At 34.5% G+C, this 20548-nt stretch overlaps 1 protein-coding gene across 2 annotated transcripts in view; it reads left to right on the top strand.

Moving 5' to 3' along the window:
• The window catches only part of LOC127544030 (piezo-type mechanosensitive ion channel component 2-like), a 195783-nt gene that overhangs the window by 80779 nt on the left and 94456 nt on the right, over positions 1-20548 (top strand). For both annotated transcript variants that reach the window (XR_007949361.1, XM_051970475.1), the window contains exon 2: positions 11554-11649. Coding sequence is in view for 1 of the 2 variants with exons in the window: in XM_051970475.1 (XP_051826435.1) it covers positions 11554-11649 (96 nt within the window). In the remaining variant the exon portion in view is untranslated. The remainder of the gene's footprint in view (positions 1-11553; positions 11650-20548) is intronic.

Below are 20548 nucleotides of genomic sequence, written 5' to 3'. Positions count from 1 at the left end.
CAGAATTGGGATTTTCAAACTAGTTTGACATCTTTTCTCCATTGAATTCATCATTTGTTTGTTTTTGCATCAAATAAGACTGTAAAGCAAATGAATAAAGCAGTAACTAGTGAGGCAGAAAAAAGTGTCACTATTTCTTATCTCCTCTGCTATAAAATAGAGATAACTTTACTTTCCAAGGTGAGAATTATACTATGGCTATCCCTGGGGTTTAGTTGGCACAAAGTCATGAAAAAAGAGGAGACACATATATGTTCAAGGGCCTTCCCACTTCATTGTGGTTTTAGTATAATGAAGGTTTTTTTTTTTTGCCCTGGTGTATTTTAAATTGTTTGACTTTGTTCTCAAACTATCAAGAAACATTTAAGGGCCAACTATGTCCTGGCCACTTTGCTAAAGTGCCGGGGATATGAAAGGAATGAAAAATCAGTCCCTACTTTCAAGGAATTTACCATTTAATGGGGCTTGGGGTGGGGGGCGGGGAGGACAATAAACGGATATATACAAAGGAAGCTGTCATACAGGATAAATAGGAAATACTTAACAGAGGGAAAAGCACTGGAATTGAGAGGAGTTAAGGAAGGCTTCTGTAAAAAGGTGAGATTTTAGTTGGGATTTAGAGGAAGTTAGGAAAGTTATTAAAGTAGAGGAAGAAGAGCATTCCAGACAAGGGGGACAAACTGAGAAAATAATCTAGAGTCAAGAAATGGAGTGCCTTGTTCATGAAACAGCTAGGGATTAGGTGTTACTGAATCAAATAGAACATGTTTGCGTTTGATGAGGTTCCCCGCAGGCAGGGAGTTGTGGGAACCCCCTTCTGGTAGGTGCAGGTCCTTTGTAAATGAGTTTACAAATCCAAAAAGTTAAATTGGCAAAAGAAGATTATTATTAGAACTGAGAAGTCAGCTTTTGCAGGCTGACTTCCTTAGTGGCAGGGTCCCGATAGAGAAGTAAAGATCAAGCAGAAAAATCCTCTAGCAGAGAAAGTTTCTAACAGAGAAGTCCAGACAGAGAGGTGAATAGAGAGAGATAAAGAGGGAGTAAGGTTGAAAAGAGAATGTCTTTTCAGAGGGCAGAGGGTCGCAGCTATGCCAAGAAGAAAGAGAACTTCCTTGGCATAATTCCTGCTTTTAGGTCCTCTGCAAGGAGTTGGGCTGAAAGAAGCTTGTTATATGGGTAGATCTAGGTAGGGGCAGAGAGCAGTTTGCATTGGAATCAGAATAGAGAATCTTTGAATTGAATGAGTCCCTGGACTAATCGCCAATTCAAATAAAGGTGGATAGAAATCTTGATCTCCAGCTCTAGCTAAATAGGAATGGTCCTGGACTCACTAATCTCATCCAGATAATAGAATGAAACCACTGTGTCTTGATTCCCTGGGATGGGTCTCTCAGGGGAGAGCTTCTCTGAGGGAGTTTCCCAAGTTTCCCCCAAAAGTCCAAAAGAGAGAGAGAGAGAGAGGGAAGGAGGGAGGGAAGGAGGAAGAGAGAGAGAGAGAGAGAGAGAGAGAGAGAGAGAGAGAGAGAGAGAGAGAGAGAGAGAGAGAGAGAGAGAGAGTTCCTTGTCATGTTCATTGAATTAACTTTTTTGAAAAGGTCTCTATGCTTTATATCTACTTATGTACAGATTGTATCTTACCTTTCCCCGTAAAAATATAAGCCCTTTGTGGGCAAGGGATCTTTTAAATATTTGTCGTTTTATTCCCAATACCTACTATAGCATCTTGTCCACAATAGACATTTCATAAACATTTGTTGAATTAAATTGATAACTTTCCTGGTGATGAAAGGGCTGGGACATTTTGGAGGAAAGAAATGCAGTTATAAGCATCTTGAAATTTGAAAAGACCAAGATATAAGTGAAAAGTGGACTCAATCTTTCAGCACTCATTAAAACAAAAAGCCTCATCTTCAAGAACTCTGGTGGAATGAAAAGATTTCTATTACCTAGAAGTTAAAAGAAAGATTCAGATTAGGTTTTCTATTTGAGAAGTTTGTAATTCACTAAGGGATTACTTTGCTAGTCCTACTAAGTGTTCAGGGAGAGTGCTGGAGGTTTAGGATACCAGAGTAAAAACCACACATTTCCTGCCCTGAAGGAGTTCACACATTTTTATACAGTCAATTGGGAGTATTTTGCATTATTTTTCCCATTTAATTTTTCTCTTTATTATTATTATCTGGATGATGTTTAGGGAAAGAAGTTTTGATGTCCCTAAGGTGTATTTCTCAAGAAAATTTAAACAAAAAGCCAGAAATTATTTTTCCCTAACTTTTAGGCTGTATTTCTAGGCAAACTTCTGCAGAATTTAACAGATTCCAGATGAGAGCTTAGGGGAAAAGGGAAAAAAATGCATTCTAGTTGCTTCTATGTGAAAAATTAGAATTGCTCCCTTTCCATCCATCATCTGTATTAAGAAGAGGATAGTGAGCTTCTAAAAATAGTAATACAGGCTTATATACAGGCTAATCAGAATCTATGTCTTGCTTTCCATCTTGTTTTTCCAATGTACTCTCACCTATTTAGTTTCTTGAATGTAATATTAATTTGATCTATAGCCTTAGATTTTATTGGCTCAGGACTTTTGTGTGCCAGTGACTTTTTTTTTATTGTAGATTTATATGATGTTAAAAACTGGAATGGACCTTAGATTATCATCTAATTCAACCCTTGTTTAATTTCCTTTTTTTAAAAAAAAGAACAAAAACAGACTTAATTTTGGTTCTTAGACTTTCCTCCTTTTTTAGCTGAAAAAATAAAGAAAAACAAATTAAGAAAGTACAAAAGGGTGTGTCTACTTTCAAATAGTGAACCTTAAAACCTTTTGCACTCAATCTAGTGTTCTCCTCTTCCTGAATATTTCAATTTATTTTTCAATCCACAATAAGGGCATCTTAAACATCATTCATGATAAACACCTAAAATTAGACCACTAGAAATTTGGAACCCTGTTCTGGTTGGTTGGGAAATAAGTATAGGAGTGTTCAGAGAGGTCAAAGAAGTAACGATCTCATTCAATTTATTATTTAAATATTTCTTTAACAGAATTAGATCAAATTGGTCTATTTATCATTATTTATTTATTTATTATTTATTAAGTGGCTACCTACTTTGTTCCATGAATCATATTAGGCATATGGGATAGTCAAACAAAAACAAACAAACAAAAACATTATTTGTATTTAAGGACCCTATATTCATCTGTGGATTTCATTATGTAAATATGTAAATAATAGTTAATAACTTGAGGATAAAGAGAGATCTAAGAATTGAGGAACTCAGGAAGTTTCCTCTAGAAAGTGACTCCTGTACTGGGCCTTGAAAGTAGTTAATGGTTCTGAAAATCAGAGGTAAAAAAAAAAAAAAAGTTTGTTTCAGGCATGGGGGACAGTATATACAAAAGCATGGAAGTAGAAGACAAAATGTAAAACTATTTGGCAATATTTTTTACTTTTCTTTCTATTTGCCTCTCCATTGTTATGTAAAGTTCTTAATGGATGCCTTTTAATTCATACATTTATTTATTAAAATGGAATAAAGCAGGAAAGATAGGTTAGATAGCGATTGTGAATGACTTAATGTCAAGCTGAAAAGTTTGTTAGGCAATAGGGAGCCACTGAAGTTTCTTGAACTAAGGAGAAATTAAATTAAATAATTTGCTGTAAAGGGACTTAGCTGTGCTTGCCTTAGAGTTATTGATGAAATCCTTCAGTTTTTTATAAGAATAAATGTGATATCCATTGATAAATCACATGACAGAACAGTTCATTGGAAATATGTTTCTATATAGGAGACATTAGGTATGCAATGCTGAGGATTAGCAAAATGTTTCAAAGTTCTGAGTATTAAAATGAATTCCATTTTTGAGAAGAATAAAAATTGAACTTTTTGTTTCAGCTATACTTTTTCTTCCTTAAGAAAGTTATGCATAGTCAATTGTTCTTTGAGCTAAGGAAAGTGATTTAGGGGGAGTATTTTATCCCCACTTCTTCTTGTATACCTAAATGTAATATATTATAAATGTTAAGAAAATATTTTTTCTTCATAGAAACGCCTTTCCCTTTTTAAATTTTAAACATTGTTCTTGTTAGCCACACCTTTTATTTTCTTTTCAGACATCACTTTATTTTCTCTAGCTTGAATATTGCAATAAATTCCATGTGTGACTATTCCAATTTTGGAATTCAACCCAGATCTTTCTGATTTTGAGTCTAATCCTCTATCCATTAAGATGCATTTTTTCTCATTATAATGCAGCCTTCTGAAGTAACAGTATAGATTTTATTATCTCCCTTTTATAAAAGAGGAATTTGAGATAGAGACTGATCAAAAATCATATTGCAAGAAAGGATCAGAACCATGAGGTGAATCCAGATGTTCTGATATGCTACTTCTGGCCAATCTATTAATTATTTATATCCAAGATGATTCTTATTTACTTGGGATAGGAAGCAAATTGAGAAAATGCTTGCAGAATAATTATCTCCTTGTCAAAATGGAAAAATTAAGGAGGGGAATGGCAGAATTAGAGAGCCCTAAGAGACTTAGGTTGCCTGGGTATGTTTTTAGGGACATGTCAGGAAAAATTCTTATGGCATTCCATACCTGGACTACCATTGGGTTTTGTGAGCATTTCAGAGTGACAGATAAAATGTTAAGTAGGAAGTAAGGTAAAGGAAAAATGTGAAGAAGTACTGCTTTCCTTCTTTGTCATGATGGGAGATAATCAATATGAAAGCATTGCTTATAGATAGTGTCTGATAAGATGGATTTACTTCTCCATTGCATTCCCAAATGTGTGATCCTATGATTATAAGTCTAAAATTAAAGATGTCATTTAAAAGAGAGAAGTAGAAATGTAATGAGGTTTATTGAGGAAAAAGCTGATTTTTCAAGGCACTGGATCAATTTTTCTATTGCTTTGGGTGTTGATTTGGAAGCAGAGAACTCATTCTGGCCAGTGATCTGCTTCTAATTAGTATTATTGTCTTTAGTGGTATAAAACCCAGAGCATTTTAAATAATCTGGTTTTACTTTTTGAAAAGGTGTATCTCTTCTGCCAGCAGTAACATCAGTATCTGGAAGTAGCAGAGTTAGCTCCATATGTTGCTTGACTTAAGCTTTCAAAGACAGATGCTCCCCAGGAAGAAGTCGGGAAGACTGTCAGGAGAAATTTGCCAATGACTTCCTTTAGCTTTGTACTGAAGCCAAAGGACAGTCAATTTGTCGTCTCTTCCCCCCTGCTGACTGAGTGCCTTGCGGGCAACATTTCTGCAACAGAGAATCCATAATGAGTTCAGCTACAGCTGTTAAATGAAACTGAGAGCAGAACTTAGATACTCAAAGAAGATTCGTGAACCAGATCACCAGGCTATGTAATCAATTTTTCAGCTGTAGAAGTTGTTCAACAAGATACAACTGTCAGGCAGCCTTGTAAGTTGAAGACAGAAGAAATATGACTTCATTACTGCTGGCTGAATTGATTTCTCTTCATGCTAATGCACACATCAGTCCAGAGGGGCTGTTGCCAAGAATAATATGTAATATACTAAAGTCTACAGTAAAAGCTTACTAAAAAAAATCTATTTTTCCTAAGTTCTTGAAAGAAGGAAACCATAGCAGGCAGTAAATTAATTCTGTTACTCAAAAGCCATCGCTGCTAGGAAAATATTCCCATAAAGCCAACATGAGCAGCAGCACCCCCTGGTATTTGCCATTACCATGACACCTTTTCCCCATAGTTGTAATTGGGTGCTTATGAATAGATAAGACCCATGACAGGGGGTAAGGAGAGGGGAGAGAAAATGACTAGTCTAACTTTTGAAAAGGAAAACATCATTTATTCATGATTGTGACCTAGGTCTAACACAACAAGTTCCCACTGGAGTCAATGAGATTCAGGCATGTCACTATGGAGAACTAAATCTCAAAATTAGTATTCTGATGAAGTTCTGACCCTGACAATTTCGATTTAGTAGGAGACCTTATTGTCAATGATCGAGTCAGCATTTTTTTTTTTCATGGCTTTTCAGAGAGGAGCAATGCTTTGTTAAACATAAAAATCAAAAAGCAACAAATGAATAATTAATTAGAATGATGGCCATGCCAACCTTTCTTAGGTTTTCATGATCAAATTGTTCTATCTTGAGAACAGAAGTTGTACTTGGGATAAGACATAGTGAAGTAGAGGGTAAAATAATTTTTTTTAATATTAAAGGAAATTTCAAAAAAATTTGACTGGGGGAAAAAAAGAAATAAAAAGTTTTAAAAATTGGCACAAATAGAAAATAGAAATTTGATTTTCTTGACTAGTTTTTTTTTTTGGGGGGGGGGAGATAGGAAAGATAGTCAGGATTAAGTTCCTTACCCAGGATCACTCAGCCAATAAACATCTGACACCAAATTTGAATCCAGGTCCTCCTAACTCCAAGGTCACTGCTCCATCGCCTAGCTTCCATTTGAATAATTATTCTTCAAAATATATACTTTATTTTTCAACCAAGGTGAACAATCCCCAAGTATTACAAAGTTTTGCTTTAAAATGAAGCTTATTTTAAGTAGTTTTTGTTCAACATTCTGCTAGAATAGCTATTTGGATAATTAGTATGTTCAAAGCAATTAATAGAGTCCCAAGATTCCTTCCAAAATAAGCTTAAGGGGTCTTTTCTGCTCTCTCTCTCTCATCCAATACTCCCCTACCTCCAGTTCTCCCCCTCTTGAAAATACTTTGAATTTTTCTCTGTATTTACTTATATGTGTATATACATTGTTTCTTTTGGTAGAATACAATCTCCTTGAGGATAGGAATTTTTAAATTTTTATTTTGTATCTCCATCCCTTAATAGGGTCTCCCACTTAGCAGGTACACACTTATACTTAGTTTTCAAATAATTCCTGATAGAACGGGGATAATTTTCATAATCTTTATCCATGAGGTATAAACTATGTAAGGCAACTAATTACTATTCAGATTTCAGAGGAAAATAGAGATGTACAGAATTGGACAATATACATTTAAAAGGAAACCTTCATAGGCCTGGTCCTTTTTCCAAATCAGTTTTATTGTTTTGGGGTCCCCAGAAAAGAATAGATTATAGGGATTTAACAGATTTTTTTATCCACATTAATTTTGACATTTATAGACATCTATCCTATAAATGAGTCATTTTATGATAAACTACACCTGGGGAAAAAATAAGCCATGCACATACAATTTATGAAAATAAATTTGCATTATTGTTTTAGTAGCCAGTAGAGGATTCTGAACAAGTTGAGAATAAGATTAAAATCCCCACTTATCTGATCCTGTTCTCCGTTGCATTTTCCTCAGATATTTGATATTCTTTTGAAACAAACTAAAAGAATTTTGGAGATGACACATACTAAGTATAGATATGTAAAGAAATTTCTGGCAACTTAAACAATAGAAAAGTTGATATGAACAAACCTTCTTTACAAATTAAAAAAAAAAAAGTAAGGAAACATTTGGGACAGGAACTGTGACCCTTACATATCTATCATGGGCGTCAAGGTTAGAGGGTAAAGGAAAAGGGAACAGAAACATTTGTCTGGCTTCTGTTCTAACACATCCCGTATGTTTGGGAAATTTGAGACTTCAGCGGATGTAAAACACAAGACAATTATAATGAAGGGAAGAGTACTGCACAAATAGACAATGAACTTAGGAATGTTTTCCTGTGTCTAATTCCAAAGATATCCTTTGTTCCTTAATAAGAATCTGTATTAGTTTTTTTTTTTTTAAATGTCTCCCCCTTACTCTGTCAACTCTATCATTGTAAATAAACAGCAGCTGTTTCTTTTAGTTACTTTTCATTTGTATTTCAATAAAGATTCTTGGTATACCCTCTAGAAATTGAAAATTGGATCCAAATTTTGTACACTGAGAGGCTTTATCTTCAAAAAGCAATTGACCTCTTTAGAGTGCACAAGTACAGAATATTTAAAAATACGACATGGAAACACTGAATTGATAGAAGTCTTTTATCATTTATTAATGAAGTTACTCTCTCTAAGTAATGTATATCTACCGATTTGGCAACTGTTAAAATAAACAAAGACCCTTCAGGCTGTTACCAATTTAGATTATGCTCAATCTGAATGCCCTGAGTTGAAATGGAGGCTCTTTGCATTTAAGATTTTGTAACCCCTGAGGTAGATAATGGGATTTTGTTTGCTACTGTTGTGGATATGAAGAAAATAGGATAAATAGTTCTGAGAGCATTTAACTTTAAAATCTAAAATAATAAGACTGGATATTATAAGAACATTTAAATGCCAATAAAATGTGGCAGTAATTATATGGCTGAAACAGAAAAATTAAGTCACATTGAAATGAATTTCTTAAAACACTATATTCCTCCCCATCTTCTTTTTCTTTTCTTTTCTTTTTTCTCCTATTCTATGTGTGTTTACCTTTGTCACTTTTCTCTCTCCCTTATAGTTTTTATTTTATTCTTTCCTAAAATACTATTAAATTTTAGGGGTGTGTGTGTGTGTGTGTGTGTGTGTGTGTGTGTTCTGGGAGTGTTTTTATTCTTTACATATTTATCAGTGCAAATCTTGTATGTGTATATGTTGGATAGAAGCACTTTGGGGTCAGGATCTAATTGGTTTAGAATATTACCAGGACAATGTTTTGTACAATGCAGTCATTAAAAGAACTAAATAGGAATTAAGTGGAATTTCTTTTCTCTATACCTTTTTTCTTATGAAAATGGTATTTACGTATTGGAATGCATTTTTCATGAGACATTCTAGGGTAGGCATCATTCTTATAGCTGAATTATTGACAGGCATATAGGATGTCAGATATCTCTGTGTTTTATTAATTGTGTAAAAAAGCATTGGATGTGGTGGAACAACAAAAAAGAAACATTTAGATAAGGTATCTCCCATGCAGCCATTAAAATTATATAAGATTCTTTGACAAATATGACTATAGAAATACCTTTCTCTAAATATCCAACAAATATTGCTATGAAATGGTATGTAAAACAAGAAGTATATAAAACTTAGACAATTCTAAGTGTCATTACATTCACTTAAGTCAGAAGATTTGACAAAAATACAAATAAAAGATTCTCTACTGAAGATGAGGTTGTCCAAATGTTTTCATGTGTTTTGTTTGTTTTGTTTTGTTTTTTTTTTGAGGGCATACTATTCTATCAAAAACCCAAAGACTAAGTCTCCTTGATGATTTCCCCCCAAATGAAAAAAAAATGGTATAACCTCTCTCTCTGAATGAGAGGGAAGATGAATGAAAAATGGATTGGGGAGTGGATAAGCATTTATTAAGCACCAACTCTGTGCCACATACTATGCTAAGATCATCTCTTGATATCAAATCTCTTGAGGACAAAGTCATCCTACAACATGAAGATTGTTGTACATTCAATTTATTGGAAAGGGAATTCAGAGTGAAAATGAAGTGACATAATTGAGTAGGAGGGAAGACATTGGGTGAACCTCTCCTGAGGAAATTACACAGTATTTTCACTGATATCAAATTGTTCATAACCATAAAACCTATTCTTTTAACAAGAGTGTTACCTGGACTTTGTTCCTCACAGAACAGAAGTTCGTAGAAAAAATTTTTTAAAAATAATAATTTTTAAAGGAAAATTGAGTGGTACTGATCAGGTAAAAGTAGGCTTCACCATATTATTTACAATTTATATATGAGAAATGATGAAAAAAGACATCCTAGAAAAATGTATAACAAGTTCAAGTTCAAGCTAGAATTGCATAGAAAAGATCGATAACTTGAAGTGTGAATTGATATTCCCAAAGAAAAGAAGATGGGAATTTTTTTTTCCCAATTCATCAGTTGGATTACATAATGGAGGATAGGTGGAAAGATATGGACAAAAATTGAGACAGATGCAAAGTGTGGACAAATTATGAATTACATTAGTGAAGGGAGTAACCATTCTATTGACATCACATTTTCATCAAAATCTCAAAACTTCAGGATGATATTATTTATTTTTATAGTATTGAAATCATGTCTTTCTAGGAAGATATATATGCAATTGACATTATATACAATGCTAAATATCCATAGTACTTGACCTCTGAAATAAAGGGAAAGAGAGATTCATTACTTCATCTCTTCTCAGGAACCAGATTTAGTCATTATAATTACACAGCATTCACATACACACACACACACACACACACACACACACACACAGAGAGAGAGAGGAGAGAAAGAGAGAGAGAGAGAGAGAGAGAGAGAGAGAGAGAGAGAGAGAAAGAGAGAGAGAGAGAGTAATATTTATTGCATTGAGCAGTTAGGGAACACAGTGGACAGGCCATGGAATCAGGAAGACTCATTTTCATGAGTTAAAATCCAACCCTGGACATTTTCTTCCAAAGTCCTGACTGGAAGTTTGGTTTTTTTGAAGAACATTACTCATAAAAAGATTGCATTATCTGTCTTCATCTTGGTCAAACCCCACCCAATCCTACATAAAATTTCATCTAAGATGTCCATTGTGTTCTATTCAATCTTGGTTGGAAATATATCCTTTTGTCTAAATAACCAAAGCCTGTGGTGGCCCGAGTAGAGGTAATTTCTCTTTCCAAGGGTGATATAATGTCATTAGTAGCTCTTCATTGCTTTGAAACATATATAAATTGTGAGCTCTGCCACCATAATTGTCTTGGGGCTAAGAGAGACAGTCAAATAACTCTCCTTTTATTAATAACCATTTAGCCTTATTAAGTTAGCCAGCAATTATGTTTCTTGAATTTTTAAAATCAGCACAATACTTCTTAGCTTTGTGACCCTGGCAAGCCAGTTAACTCTCTGCCTCAGTTTCTTATCTATAAAATGAACTGGAGAAGGAAATGCAAATCACTCCAGTGACAAAGAAATCACAAAATCTAAAATTACTGAATAACAAAAATTTTGTTTGTATGATGTCTTCCCATGTTGTTGAGACTTCTTGAGACAGGGACTGTTGCCTTTCTTTTTATTTCTAGTGCTTAGCAGTACCTGGTAGATAGTAAGTGTTTAATAGATGATGGTTATCTTACTGAGTGCTATTATTATTACTCTCATCCTTTGGGGCCAAAATTGAGTGCTATCTCTCTATAAAGCCTTAATCGGTCACTTACCCTATAACTCATATCTCTCAGTTTCTATAGTATTTTTACAGGAATCACATGATTTAGCATTTAATCTTCCCTGACATTTCTAGCACTGCACAGAAGAAATAAACGTTAATTGGAATTAAGTTGACGTATATAGTTTAGCCATTCATTAATTTATTTTAGTATTATCCTCCCCACTTTAATTGTAACCTTTCTGAGGGCAAGGTGACCTCTTGCAATTTTTTCATATTCTCCACTATATAGAACATAGGGAACCCCTAATTCAATCAATAATTCTCAATTACTGCTACTTACACAATTAGTGATGTACCTTGAGTTGGTAATTGCGTGTACCACTGAAATCCTGTTGGATTCTCCATTATTTGAGGCAGTTTAACTAATACAGTTTTCCCTTTCTCTTCTTTCTAAATGCAGCATGTGCTTTCCGGTACAATGGGCTTTCATTTGTCTACCTCATCTACCTCTTGCTCATTCCTCTGTTTTCAGAACCCACCCGAATGACAATGCAAGGTAAGGTATTTTGCAACTCAATTCCTTAGAGTTAATTGAAGGTAATAAGGAATATAGCACCATTATTCCTAGCTTGACAATCCATGTTGGCTTCCTCCATTGAGAGAAGTGATGTATCAGCAGAGCACAGAGCTCTTTAAGGGTCCATTGGGTGCCAGCCATGCCAACAGCTGTGATCAGTAGTGCCAGATGGCTCTAGTTCATGGTGCATGTGTTTGTCACTTACACAGCCATTTTCACCATATAATCTCCCTATTATGCTTCTATTAGCAGGCCTGGCAAGGTGCTGGGAATGCTTTGACTAGTTAAGTTAATTGAAAGCATTGTCAATAAAATGATATTGATTATGTGATAATACTGGAAGGCACATTGGACTGTTCACTTGAAAAACATCGTCCTGGAGAGGGAATAACAGATTCCAGAACATAAAAAAGAGCATACTGTCAGAAAACACTATGCCTGAAATCAGAGACTCTATTCTGCTAAGTACCTTGAGTGAACCTCAACTTATCCACATCCACAATATTATCCTATTTCATGTGAGCATGTTCTAAAAATTAACTAATAAAAGCACAGTTTGGTATTGTGATTAGATTTCTTGGGAACTACATTTATGAAAATTCTAAATTACATCTCCCTCATGTTGGATGGAACATAAGAATACTTATGTATTATATATAAATATCATTTTATTGAAAGGGAAAGATAACCTATTCAATTCTGAGTCACACAAGTTTGGACTGTCTGAAGGTGAGGCTGACCTAATCATTTTAATAATTTCTCCCCTAAGGAGTAAATGTTTTGGCAAAGAAGTAATATCCTTAGTTATACTGCAAAACATTATATGATGAATTCTCTTGTTATTCACTTCTCAACTGATGGCCTTGGATTAAGATCTTGCATTATGATGACTGATTTTTAAATTTTCTTTCTAAAAGTGGCAACTGTAAATGCTATGATTATTTTCTTACTTCAGGAAAAAGCAGTGCAACTCAACTATGTTAGTTATTTTCATATTATCCAGGAATCGCATAACTTGCAGAAAAATGTATGTAGGGCTGAGAATATGAAAGTCTACACAAATCATCATTGAATGAGTAATATCTACACTGTATGAAAAGGCATCTCTGGGCTCCCACTTACAAAGACGAAACCAGCAGAAAGTCATTATGGCTCTATTTAAAAAAATAAATAAGCTAAATGAAACATACTGACTTTTGTATGGGCAGTATAAAGAAACGCTCTATGGGAAGGAGTGTTCCAAAACATACCAATGCATGTCTAGTCCCACCTCTACAAAAAGTCCTAAATATTATTCCCCAGTGATGTTCCTGGGGGCTGGTGAAACTTAGTGAGTTAATGGACATCTTGTAGATTGGTCTATATCTTTCCAGATAGATTTAAGCAAACTAAATGAATATAAAACCTGTGGTTCTTGCTAGAATTTAGCTAACATATTTACCATGGAATTAGGGGAGAGTCAAGAATTTGGTTGCTTAATTTGAAAATATTTCCATGCCTTGTGTATTGACATAGTAAAAGAAATTTCTTACTACTACTATTACTACTAGTTGTTGTTTATATAATGATATCAGACAAATCTATGATTTCACTGGTATAGGGTATACTCAGTGACAAAGTCCCTCTACAATTGGAGATCAACTCCCTCTCTGAAGCCTTGTAGTCAGGGACACTGACAACTTGTGACTTGCCCAGTATCTTAACCATTATATGTAGGTAGAGTTGGGTGAGAGACTAGGACATTTGAGGCTTTTGTATTACTGACTCCAAGGCTGACCTTCTAAAGTACAGAAAACACTTCATCACTAGGTCTAGAATCCATTGTCATAGGCCAGTAACCTCAGATTTGATAAATACCTTGACTAAGCCACATCTCACCTGATTAGTAACAAAAATGCACAGAGTACAGCTTGAGCCACTGCTGGTATAACAAATAGAAGTTTAAGATAAATATCAGGAAGGTCTGGGTTCAAATCCAATCTGAGTCCCTTAAGGGACTTTTAGTTCTTAAGAACTATAAACCTGGAGCAGCTAATTGGTGTAGTGGATAGAACACCAGCCCTGAAGCCAGGAAGACTACATTCAAATCTGGCCTCAGACATTTAACACTGCCTGGCTGTGTGACGCTGTGCAAGTCACTTAAACCAGTTGCCTTAGCAAAAAACAAAACAATAACAACAACAACCTGTAAACCTGGGCACATCACTTAAATTTCTGTTTGTTTTAATTTCCTCCATTATAAAAGTTTTAATTTCCTCCATCATAAAAGATAATAGTAGCACCTATCTCCCAAGGATTTTTTGTGAGGATGAGTGAGTCAATATTGTTTGTTTGTTTTTAGGTGCTTAGCACTGTGCTTAATACTTAGTGGTGCAGTGTGACTAGTACAAATTTTAAATATGTATTCCTTTCTTCTTCCCCATCAGAGGACATCATGTCATGTTGACTCAGTACATTCAGGTTTTCAAAGAGTTTTGCAAACATTGTTTCATTTAATCTTCGTGGCTTCCTTTTGGCATAAGTTCTAACAGTGTCATTACCCCCATTTTATAGATGAGGAACCTGAAACACATAAAAGTTAAATGATTTGCTCATTTTTTGTGCAACTAGTAAGTATTAAAGTAAGGTATTAAAGAGGCAGGATATCTTCTGACTCTAACTCCTAACTGTCTCTCTTCCTTTCTTCCATTTCCATCTTCTCTAAATAACCAAGGAAGTAATACTGGGATATTCACAGGCAACACTCTGGGTTTTGTTTATGGGGAAGAACAATGAGCCTCTTCTCCATCTGTGAAAATTCTACCAAGAGTAATAACTGTACACAATGCTTGTACTTTCTGTTCATTCAACTTCTTGTAACTTGGCTTCTATCTCTAGTATTAATAGAACCTGTTTTGTCCAATATAATTTTTAAATTGACAAACTTGACAATCTCTTCTCAGCCCTCTCATTCTTGACCTCTTTATAGCATTTAACATTTTTAGCATTCTTTCTTCCTGGATACTTTCTTTCCCTTTGTTTCCATGACATTGTCCTTTCCTGGTTTTCCTTCTATTTGTCTAATGACTCCTTTGCGGTTACCTTTGCTCATTTATCGTCTTTCTTGCATTTCTCTGAGACTGTCATTAGAAGCTCTTTTATCAGCCCTTTTTAAAATTCTCTCTTCACATTCACTTTTAGAAATTCAATCTACACCAATGACTTCAATTATTATTTCTATACCAATAACCTCAAAATCTTTGATCAAGTTTCAGCCTGTTCCTTGAACTCCAACTGCCTCACCTGATGTTTTTACAGTTAAATCAAACTCTATATTAGCAAAAACTGAATAATCATCTTTCTAAATGGCATTCACTCAATGTCCTTACTTCCAATAGCATTACCTACCCACTCTCCCAGTAACCATTGAGCGAAATCTCAATTATCTTTGACTCTTTCATATCATTTATTTCTACTTTCACTCACTGGCCAGGACCAGTTGGCATTACCTTTGTCAAGTTTCTACATCCATTCCTTCTCATTAATAATAAGCTAATTCAACCCTTCATCACTCCTTTTCTGGAAAGTAACTCCCTAACAGGTCTCTCCTTCCTGTCATCTTTCCCAGATTTGGCAAAAATAATCTTCCAGAATTGTGACATCATTATGCTATGCGAAAACTTTCAGTGGGCACTCTCTTGCTCATAAAGGAAAAAAAAAAAAAAGAAATAACCTGAAATTTAAAGAACTCTCTATCTCTAATCTTTTTCATTTTACACTTCTTCCTCTTTTTCATACTGTATTCCAACCAAAATTGACTGCTAACTGTTCCCTAGCTTCATTAACAGAATCGTGGAATCTGAAAAAATGAAAGGGACTTCAATGGCTATCTAGTTCAAATAGTACTTGCACAAGAATTTCCTCTGTAATATCCTTAATGTGTGAGTATCCAATCCTTACTTAATAACCTCCAAAGAGGGTAGAACAGACAACTCTATAACTTTAAAAGGCAATAAGTTATACTTTTGGATCAATTATAATTGTTAAGATAATAATAACAACAAATATTTATATAATGTTTTCAAACTTTTCCTCCCTTTTATTTAGTCTCAATTTTCTCATGCCATTTGGTTCTACTGTCCAGAGTCAAGAAGAATAATTCTAATGCCTGTTTCATATAACAGCTCTTTGAAAACCTGAAGACAGCTTTCATTCCTTCCTCACCGAACCACATGTTTCTATATTCCTTCTATAGATCATCCTATATTATATTCTCCAAACTTCTCACCTTAATGGCCTTGGCTTTCTACATACACTTCAGTTTATGAATATCTTTCCTAAAATTTGGTGCCTAGGAATGAATAGAATTGTGGGTTTGGGCCATTGTGTCACACAAGTTGATTCATATTGAACTTGAAAATCACTTGTAAAGTTAATTTTTTTAGCCCAATTTTGTAGGATTCTCTCTCTCTCTCTCTCTCTCTCTCTCTCTCTCTCTCTCTCTCTCTCTCTCTCTCTCTCTCTCTCTCTCTTTCTCTCTTTCTCTCTCTCTTTCTCTCTCTCTCTCTCTCTCTCTCTCTCTCTCTCTCTCTCATTTTATCTTATTAGATTTAACAAATTGTTTTAGCTGTTGAGATCCATTTAGACTCTGACTCTTAACATCCAAAATGTTAGTCAACAATTTTTTTTTTTTGGACTGAGACAATTAGGGTTAAATGACTTGCCCACAATCACACAGCTAGGATATGTTAAGTGTCTGAGGCCAGATTTGAATTCAGGTTCTCCTGCCTTCAGGGCTAGTGTTCTATCCACTGTGCCACCTAGCTGCCCTAGCCATCACTTTTACTTTTGTATTATGAGATAAGCATGCTATATGTGATAATCCAAATCATTGGTAATAATATAAGTGCATGAGGGGAAAAAATAAATCCCTAGGGTACATTCCAAGTTGGCATTGACCCATTAATAAGTGTCTTTTTGTATTTCAGATCTACCCAACTAGAAGATTTTACCTTTAAATAGATGTTAAACATCTTATTAAATTCTAAAAAGAGTTTAAAGGAGATATTTTAGAGCCTTGCATTGGTATCATATTTCTCCATAGTTTTCATAAATAGATAAGAGATTTTGTAAAATTCTTTGTTTAAATTTAGGTATATTGTTTAGTTATCTAGTTACTATGTCAAAAATGAATTTGAGGTTAATGTGGAATGGACTGTTTTGATTTGGTTATGCTGGTTATTAGTTTTTATTGCCTCCTCTTCTAAATGTCCCCTTGATGATATGTCTTAGAATTTTTCAAGAGATCAGTCAAGACCATTAAAAAGTGAGATTATTTTTTCATTCTGGTGCATCACTCCCTTTTGTACTTTCTAAAATTTATGATGGTGATTCAGTAATCATAGTCAGTACTTTATTCTAAGACATAATTAATCCAAGCTTGATGATTAGATCTTACTGAAGATTAATACTTTCTTAGTATGTCCTCAGTAATCATGGGTTGCTACCCTCTTTTCTTCTGTTCTTCCCAATCTAAAGATCATTTTCTTGGTAGGAAAAAAAAAAACTGAAGCAAAATAACAATTTACTTTAAAGCAGAGGGATATTGATTGAAGGGCTCTGTACCTACCTCCTTTGTAGAAGAAGGGGATCATAGCTTCATGATCTGATTAATGTATGGAATAGAGGATATGGTTAATTCATCTTAAATATAAATATCAATTTCCTTCCAGAAAACTTCAGGAAGTTTGGGGACCAGAAACTCTAGTTGAAATATCAGACTAGTTAGAAAGACAAGACCCTCTGATTCCTAGCCAGGAGAACATGAGGAAAGATCACAAATATAATTGGTTATTATGTCATTTTAAAAAAATGAACAGTTTTATACAGGCTCATTTTAAAAGATTGTTTTTACTTTGAATTCTTGCTTTTCTTTTATTCTAAAGTCTGCTAAATGGATACATTCCTCTATTTCAGGGATAATTTCCTATACCACTGAGACAATCTCCATCTGTAGCTTTTTTATCAAACTAAGCATCCCCCTGCTACTAGCCTCAGCCTTCAGAGTGCCATTAATACTATACTTTGGCAAGAGCCCATCACTAACAGGCCTACAAGTTTATGCTCAGGTGCATAAAAGTCCTATGTTGCCAGTAAAAACAGAAGTGCAAAATAAAATCAAAAGTATCAAAAGCCAGTCCTCTGTGTGTAAGGAAATCACCCTCAGAGTTAAACTGCCAGTCCGTTTTACAACAGAACATTACAAGGACAAAGTGAAAACAAGAGTCAAATAAATGTACAGATGTTTGCTATGCTGCCCTTAAAAATGCTAAAGGTGACAGCTGTGAGGAAAGAAAAGGAAACACTCGTGTTCCTTTCATGCTTGTATTTTTGACACAATGTTGTTTTTACTTTTTCCTACCATTTCAGGGCCAAGATAAAGATTGTTAATTAATATAAGCATTTTTAAAAGTCTAGAGAAAAGGAGCAAAGATATTTAAAAGTTATACTTGGGGATATTTTACTTTTGGAAGATATTAGAAATCAGATTAGATTTTAAGGAGATTTTAAAGGTGATAAGGGAGGAAGAGAGAAAGGAGAGAAGGAGGGAGGGAGGGAGGAGGAAAGGAAGGAAGGAAGGAAGGAAGGAAGGAAGGAAGGAAGGAAGGAAGGAAGGAAGGAAGGGAGGGAGGAAGGAGGGAGGGAGGGAGGAGGAAGGAAGGAAGGAAAAAAGGGAGGGAGGGAGGGAAGTAGGAAATGAGGGAAGAAGAAAAGGAGGGAGCAAGAGATGAAGGCAGAGAAGACTAATACATGTAATATCATTTTAAGACTTAACACAGTGATTCCTTATAGTAAATTATTACTATAAACAAAGTACAATTTTCTTTTTGCGTATATGCTAATCACATAGTCCAATAAGAAAAGACATGAAAAAACCTGGGGGAACACATTTTACCACAGATGCTAAGAGTAAAATTATTTAAGTGTCTGAATGGATCTAAGGAGGTCTTCAAGTTCAATTTACCTTTTTGTGCCTGGAATTAGTAGTATTCTCATGTTTCATGGAATAGTTCAAAAAATCAAATATATTTGGTCATTGTATTTCCTGGGACCAGACAGTTGTCTGTGCTTCTATTTAATATTTTAATAAAACATTCTTTAAGTGATGATTCTCCTCTTTCCATGCAGATGGGAGGGGATGATTCTTACAAGAATTTTATTATAGAACTTACCATTGATTTTTTTTACCATGAATTCTTCTCTTCAAATTACAATTCTTATGATAGCTGAAAAGTGTGAACTAAAACATATGGTCATGGAATACCAGAGTTGAGAAATTAGAGATATAAGTTCCCACCAATTCAAAAATTCTTCCTTCACTGGCCTTATTGGATCAATAGCAAGTTTCTGATTAAATATCTGTGATGACAATAAATTCAATGCTTTTTTGCAGTAATTAGATTTATTTTATTTATATTTATACATATTCAGAACTGAAAGAAACCTTGGCATTTTTCTAGCCTAACATTCTTATTTTATAGATGGTTGATTTGAGGTCTGGAGAGGTTTTGTGACTTATAATGTGATATAGTAGAATGACCATTCCTCTCAGGATCAGAGCATCTAAGTTTAAGTCCTTCCTGGCAGTATTTGTTAACTATATGGAATCACTGAAGAATCAGATCATCTCCTTAGAGAATTGTGGGAATTGAGTGAACTATACTGAATCCTTCTTTTTCCTCAATTCTGGAACTAATTCAGTTCCCTTCTATTCAATTACGGATCTAGTCCAATTTTTGTCTTGTGAAAAACTTTAATCATGGAAATTGTGAGAAAACTTTATAACATTGTTTGAATGACTACCCCTGTGTAGCTGGGAAGCTGGACCAACTCTACCTATTAGAGAAATTCAGGACCTAGGTTGTGATCAGAAACCCGTTTGTATCCAAAGAGTGATGCAAGGAATTTTCTCATAATTATGCATCCATGTACCTTAAGTGAAAACTGGCCCAATACTGGTCCATCTGTTACTGTTTAATTTCTTTGACTGAATATGGACAACTGGGGAGGAGTGCAACACTTCTTTGTCTGATTTCAGAGAATTACATCTGTTCACTTTCCTCTCTATCAATTCCTAAAACTAACTTGAAACCCTCTAATCTTTCCTTCAATTAGCAATCAGATCACCTAATCTTCTATCCTGATATTTGTTTACTTTTAATGAACAAAAATGTGTCCCCAACTGTGCCAAGCTGAGGAGATCTTGCCTCAATTTGGTATGTATTTGGCATGCATTGGTTGATAAACTCATACGTTCAGAAGCTCAAACCTTTGTCTCCACATTTATTTTAGATTGTTCCCATTACTTCCAAGACAGTTTTCTTCAAAATGGAAAAAATAATATTTGTTATGACTAATCTCATAGGGCTGTTAGTAGGGGAAAAAACCATGGAAACATTAAAACACTTAAATTAGAATTTGTCATTGTTTCAAGTTACAAGGTGCATTTCTAACAGAGAAGGGAATTAGAACCCATTTGTTCTGATTTCTATTAAGTCTTCCTCTTTATCTTCTGCAACTTATAGTCATTGGGAATTGTCTAGAAAGCTGAGTGACTTGTCCAGTATATGTGTATGTGTTTATGTATTGCTGAAATGGGATTTGACAAGGGTTCCTGGCTTGAGGTCATTTGTCTAGTCAATACACCATGTTATTTTACTTTACATATAATATTTAATTTTATATTAACCACAATCTTATAAGAGAGTAGATAGATACATTTGACAAAGAAACTGAGACTTGAGTTAGATGACATACAGTTCAAAATTATAGAACTTATAGCAATAGAACTCGGGTCCTTTGAGTCTATATATAGTGCTCTTTCTACCATTCAGCAGTA

The sequence above is a fragment of the Antechinus flavipes genome, chromosome 1 (assembly GCF_016432865.1).
Source record: "Antechinus flavipes isolate AdamAnt ecotype Samford, QLD, Australia chromosome 1, AdamAnt_v2, whole genome shotgun sequence".
Lineage (NCBI taxonomy): Eukaryota > Metazoa > Chordata > Mammalia > Dasyuromorphia > Dasyuridae > Antechinus > Antechinus flavipes.
The sequence above is the reverse complement of the archived record's forward strand: the minus strand, read 5'-3'. Positions and strand labels throughout refer to the sequence as shown.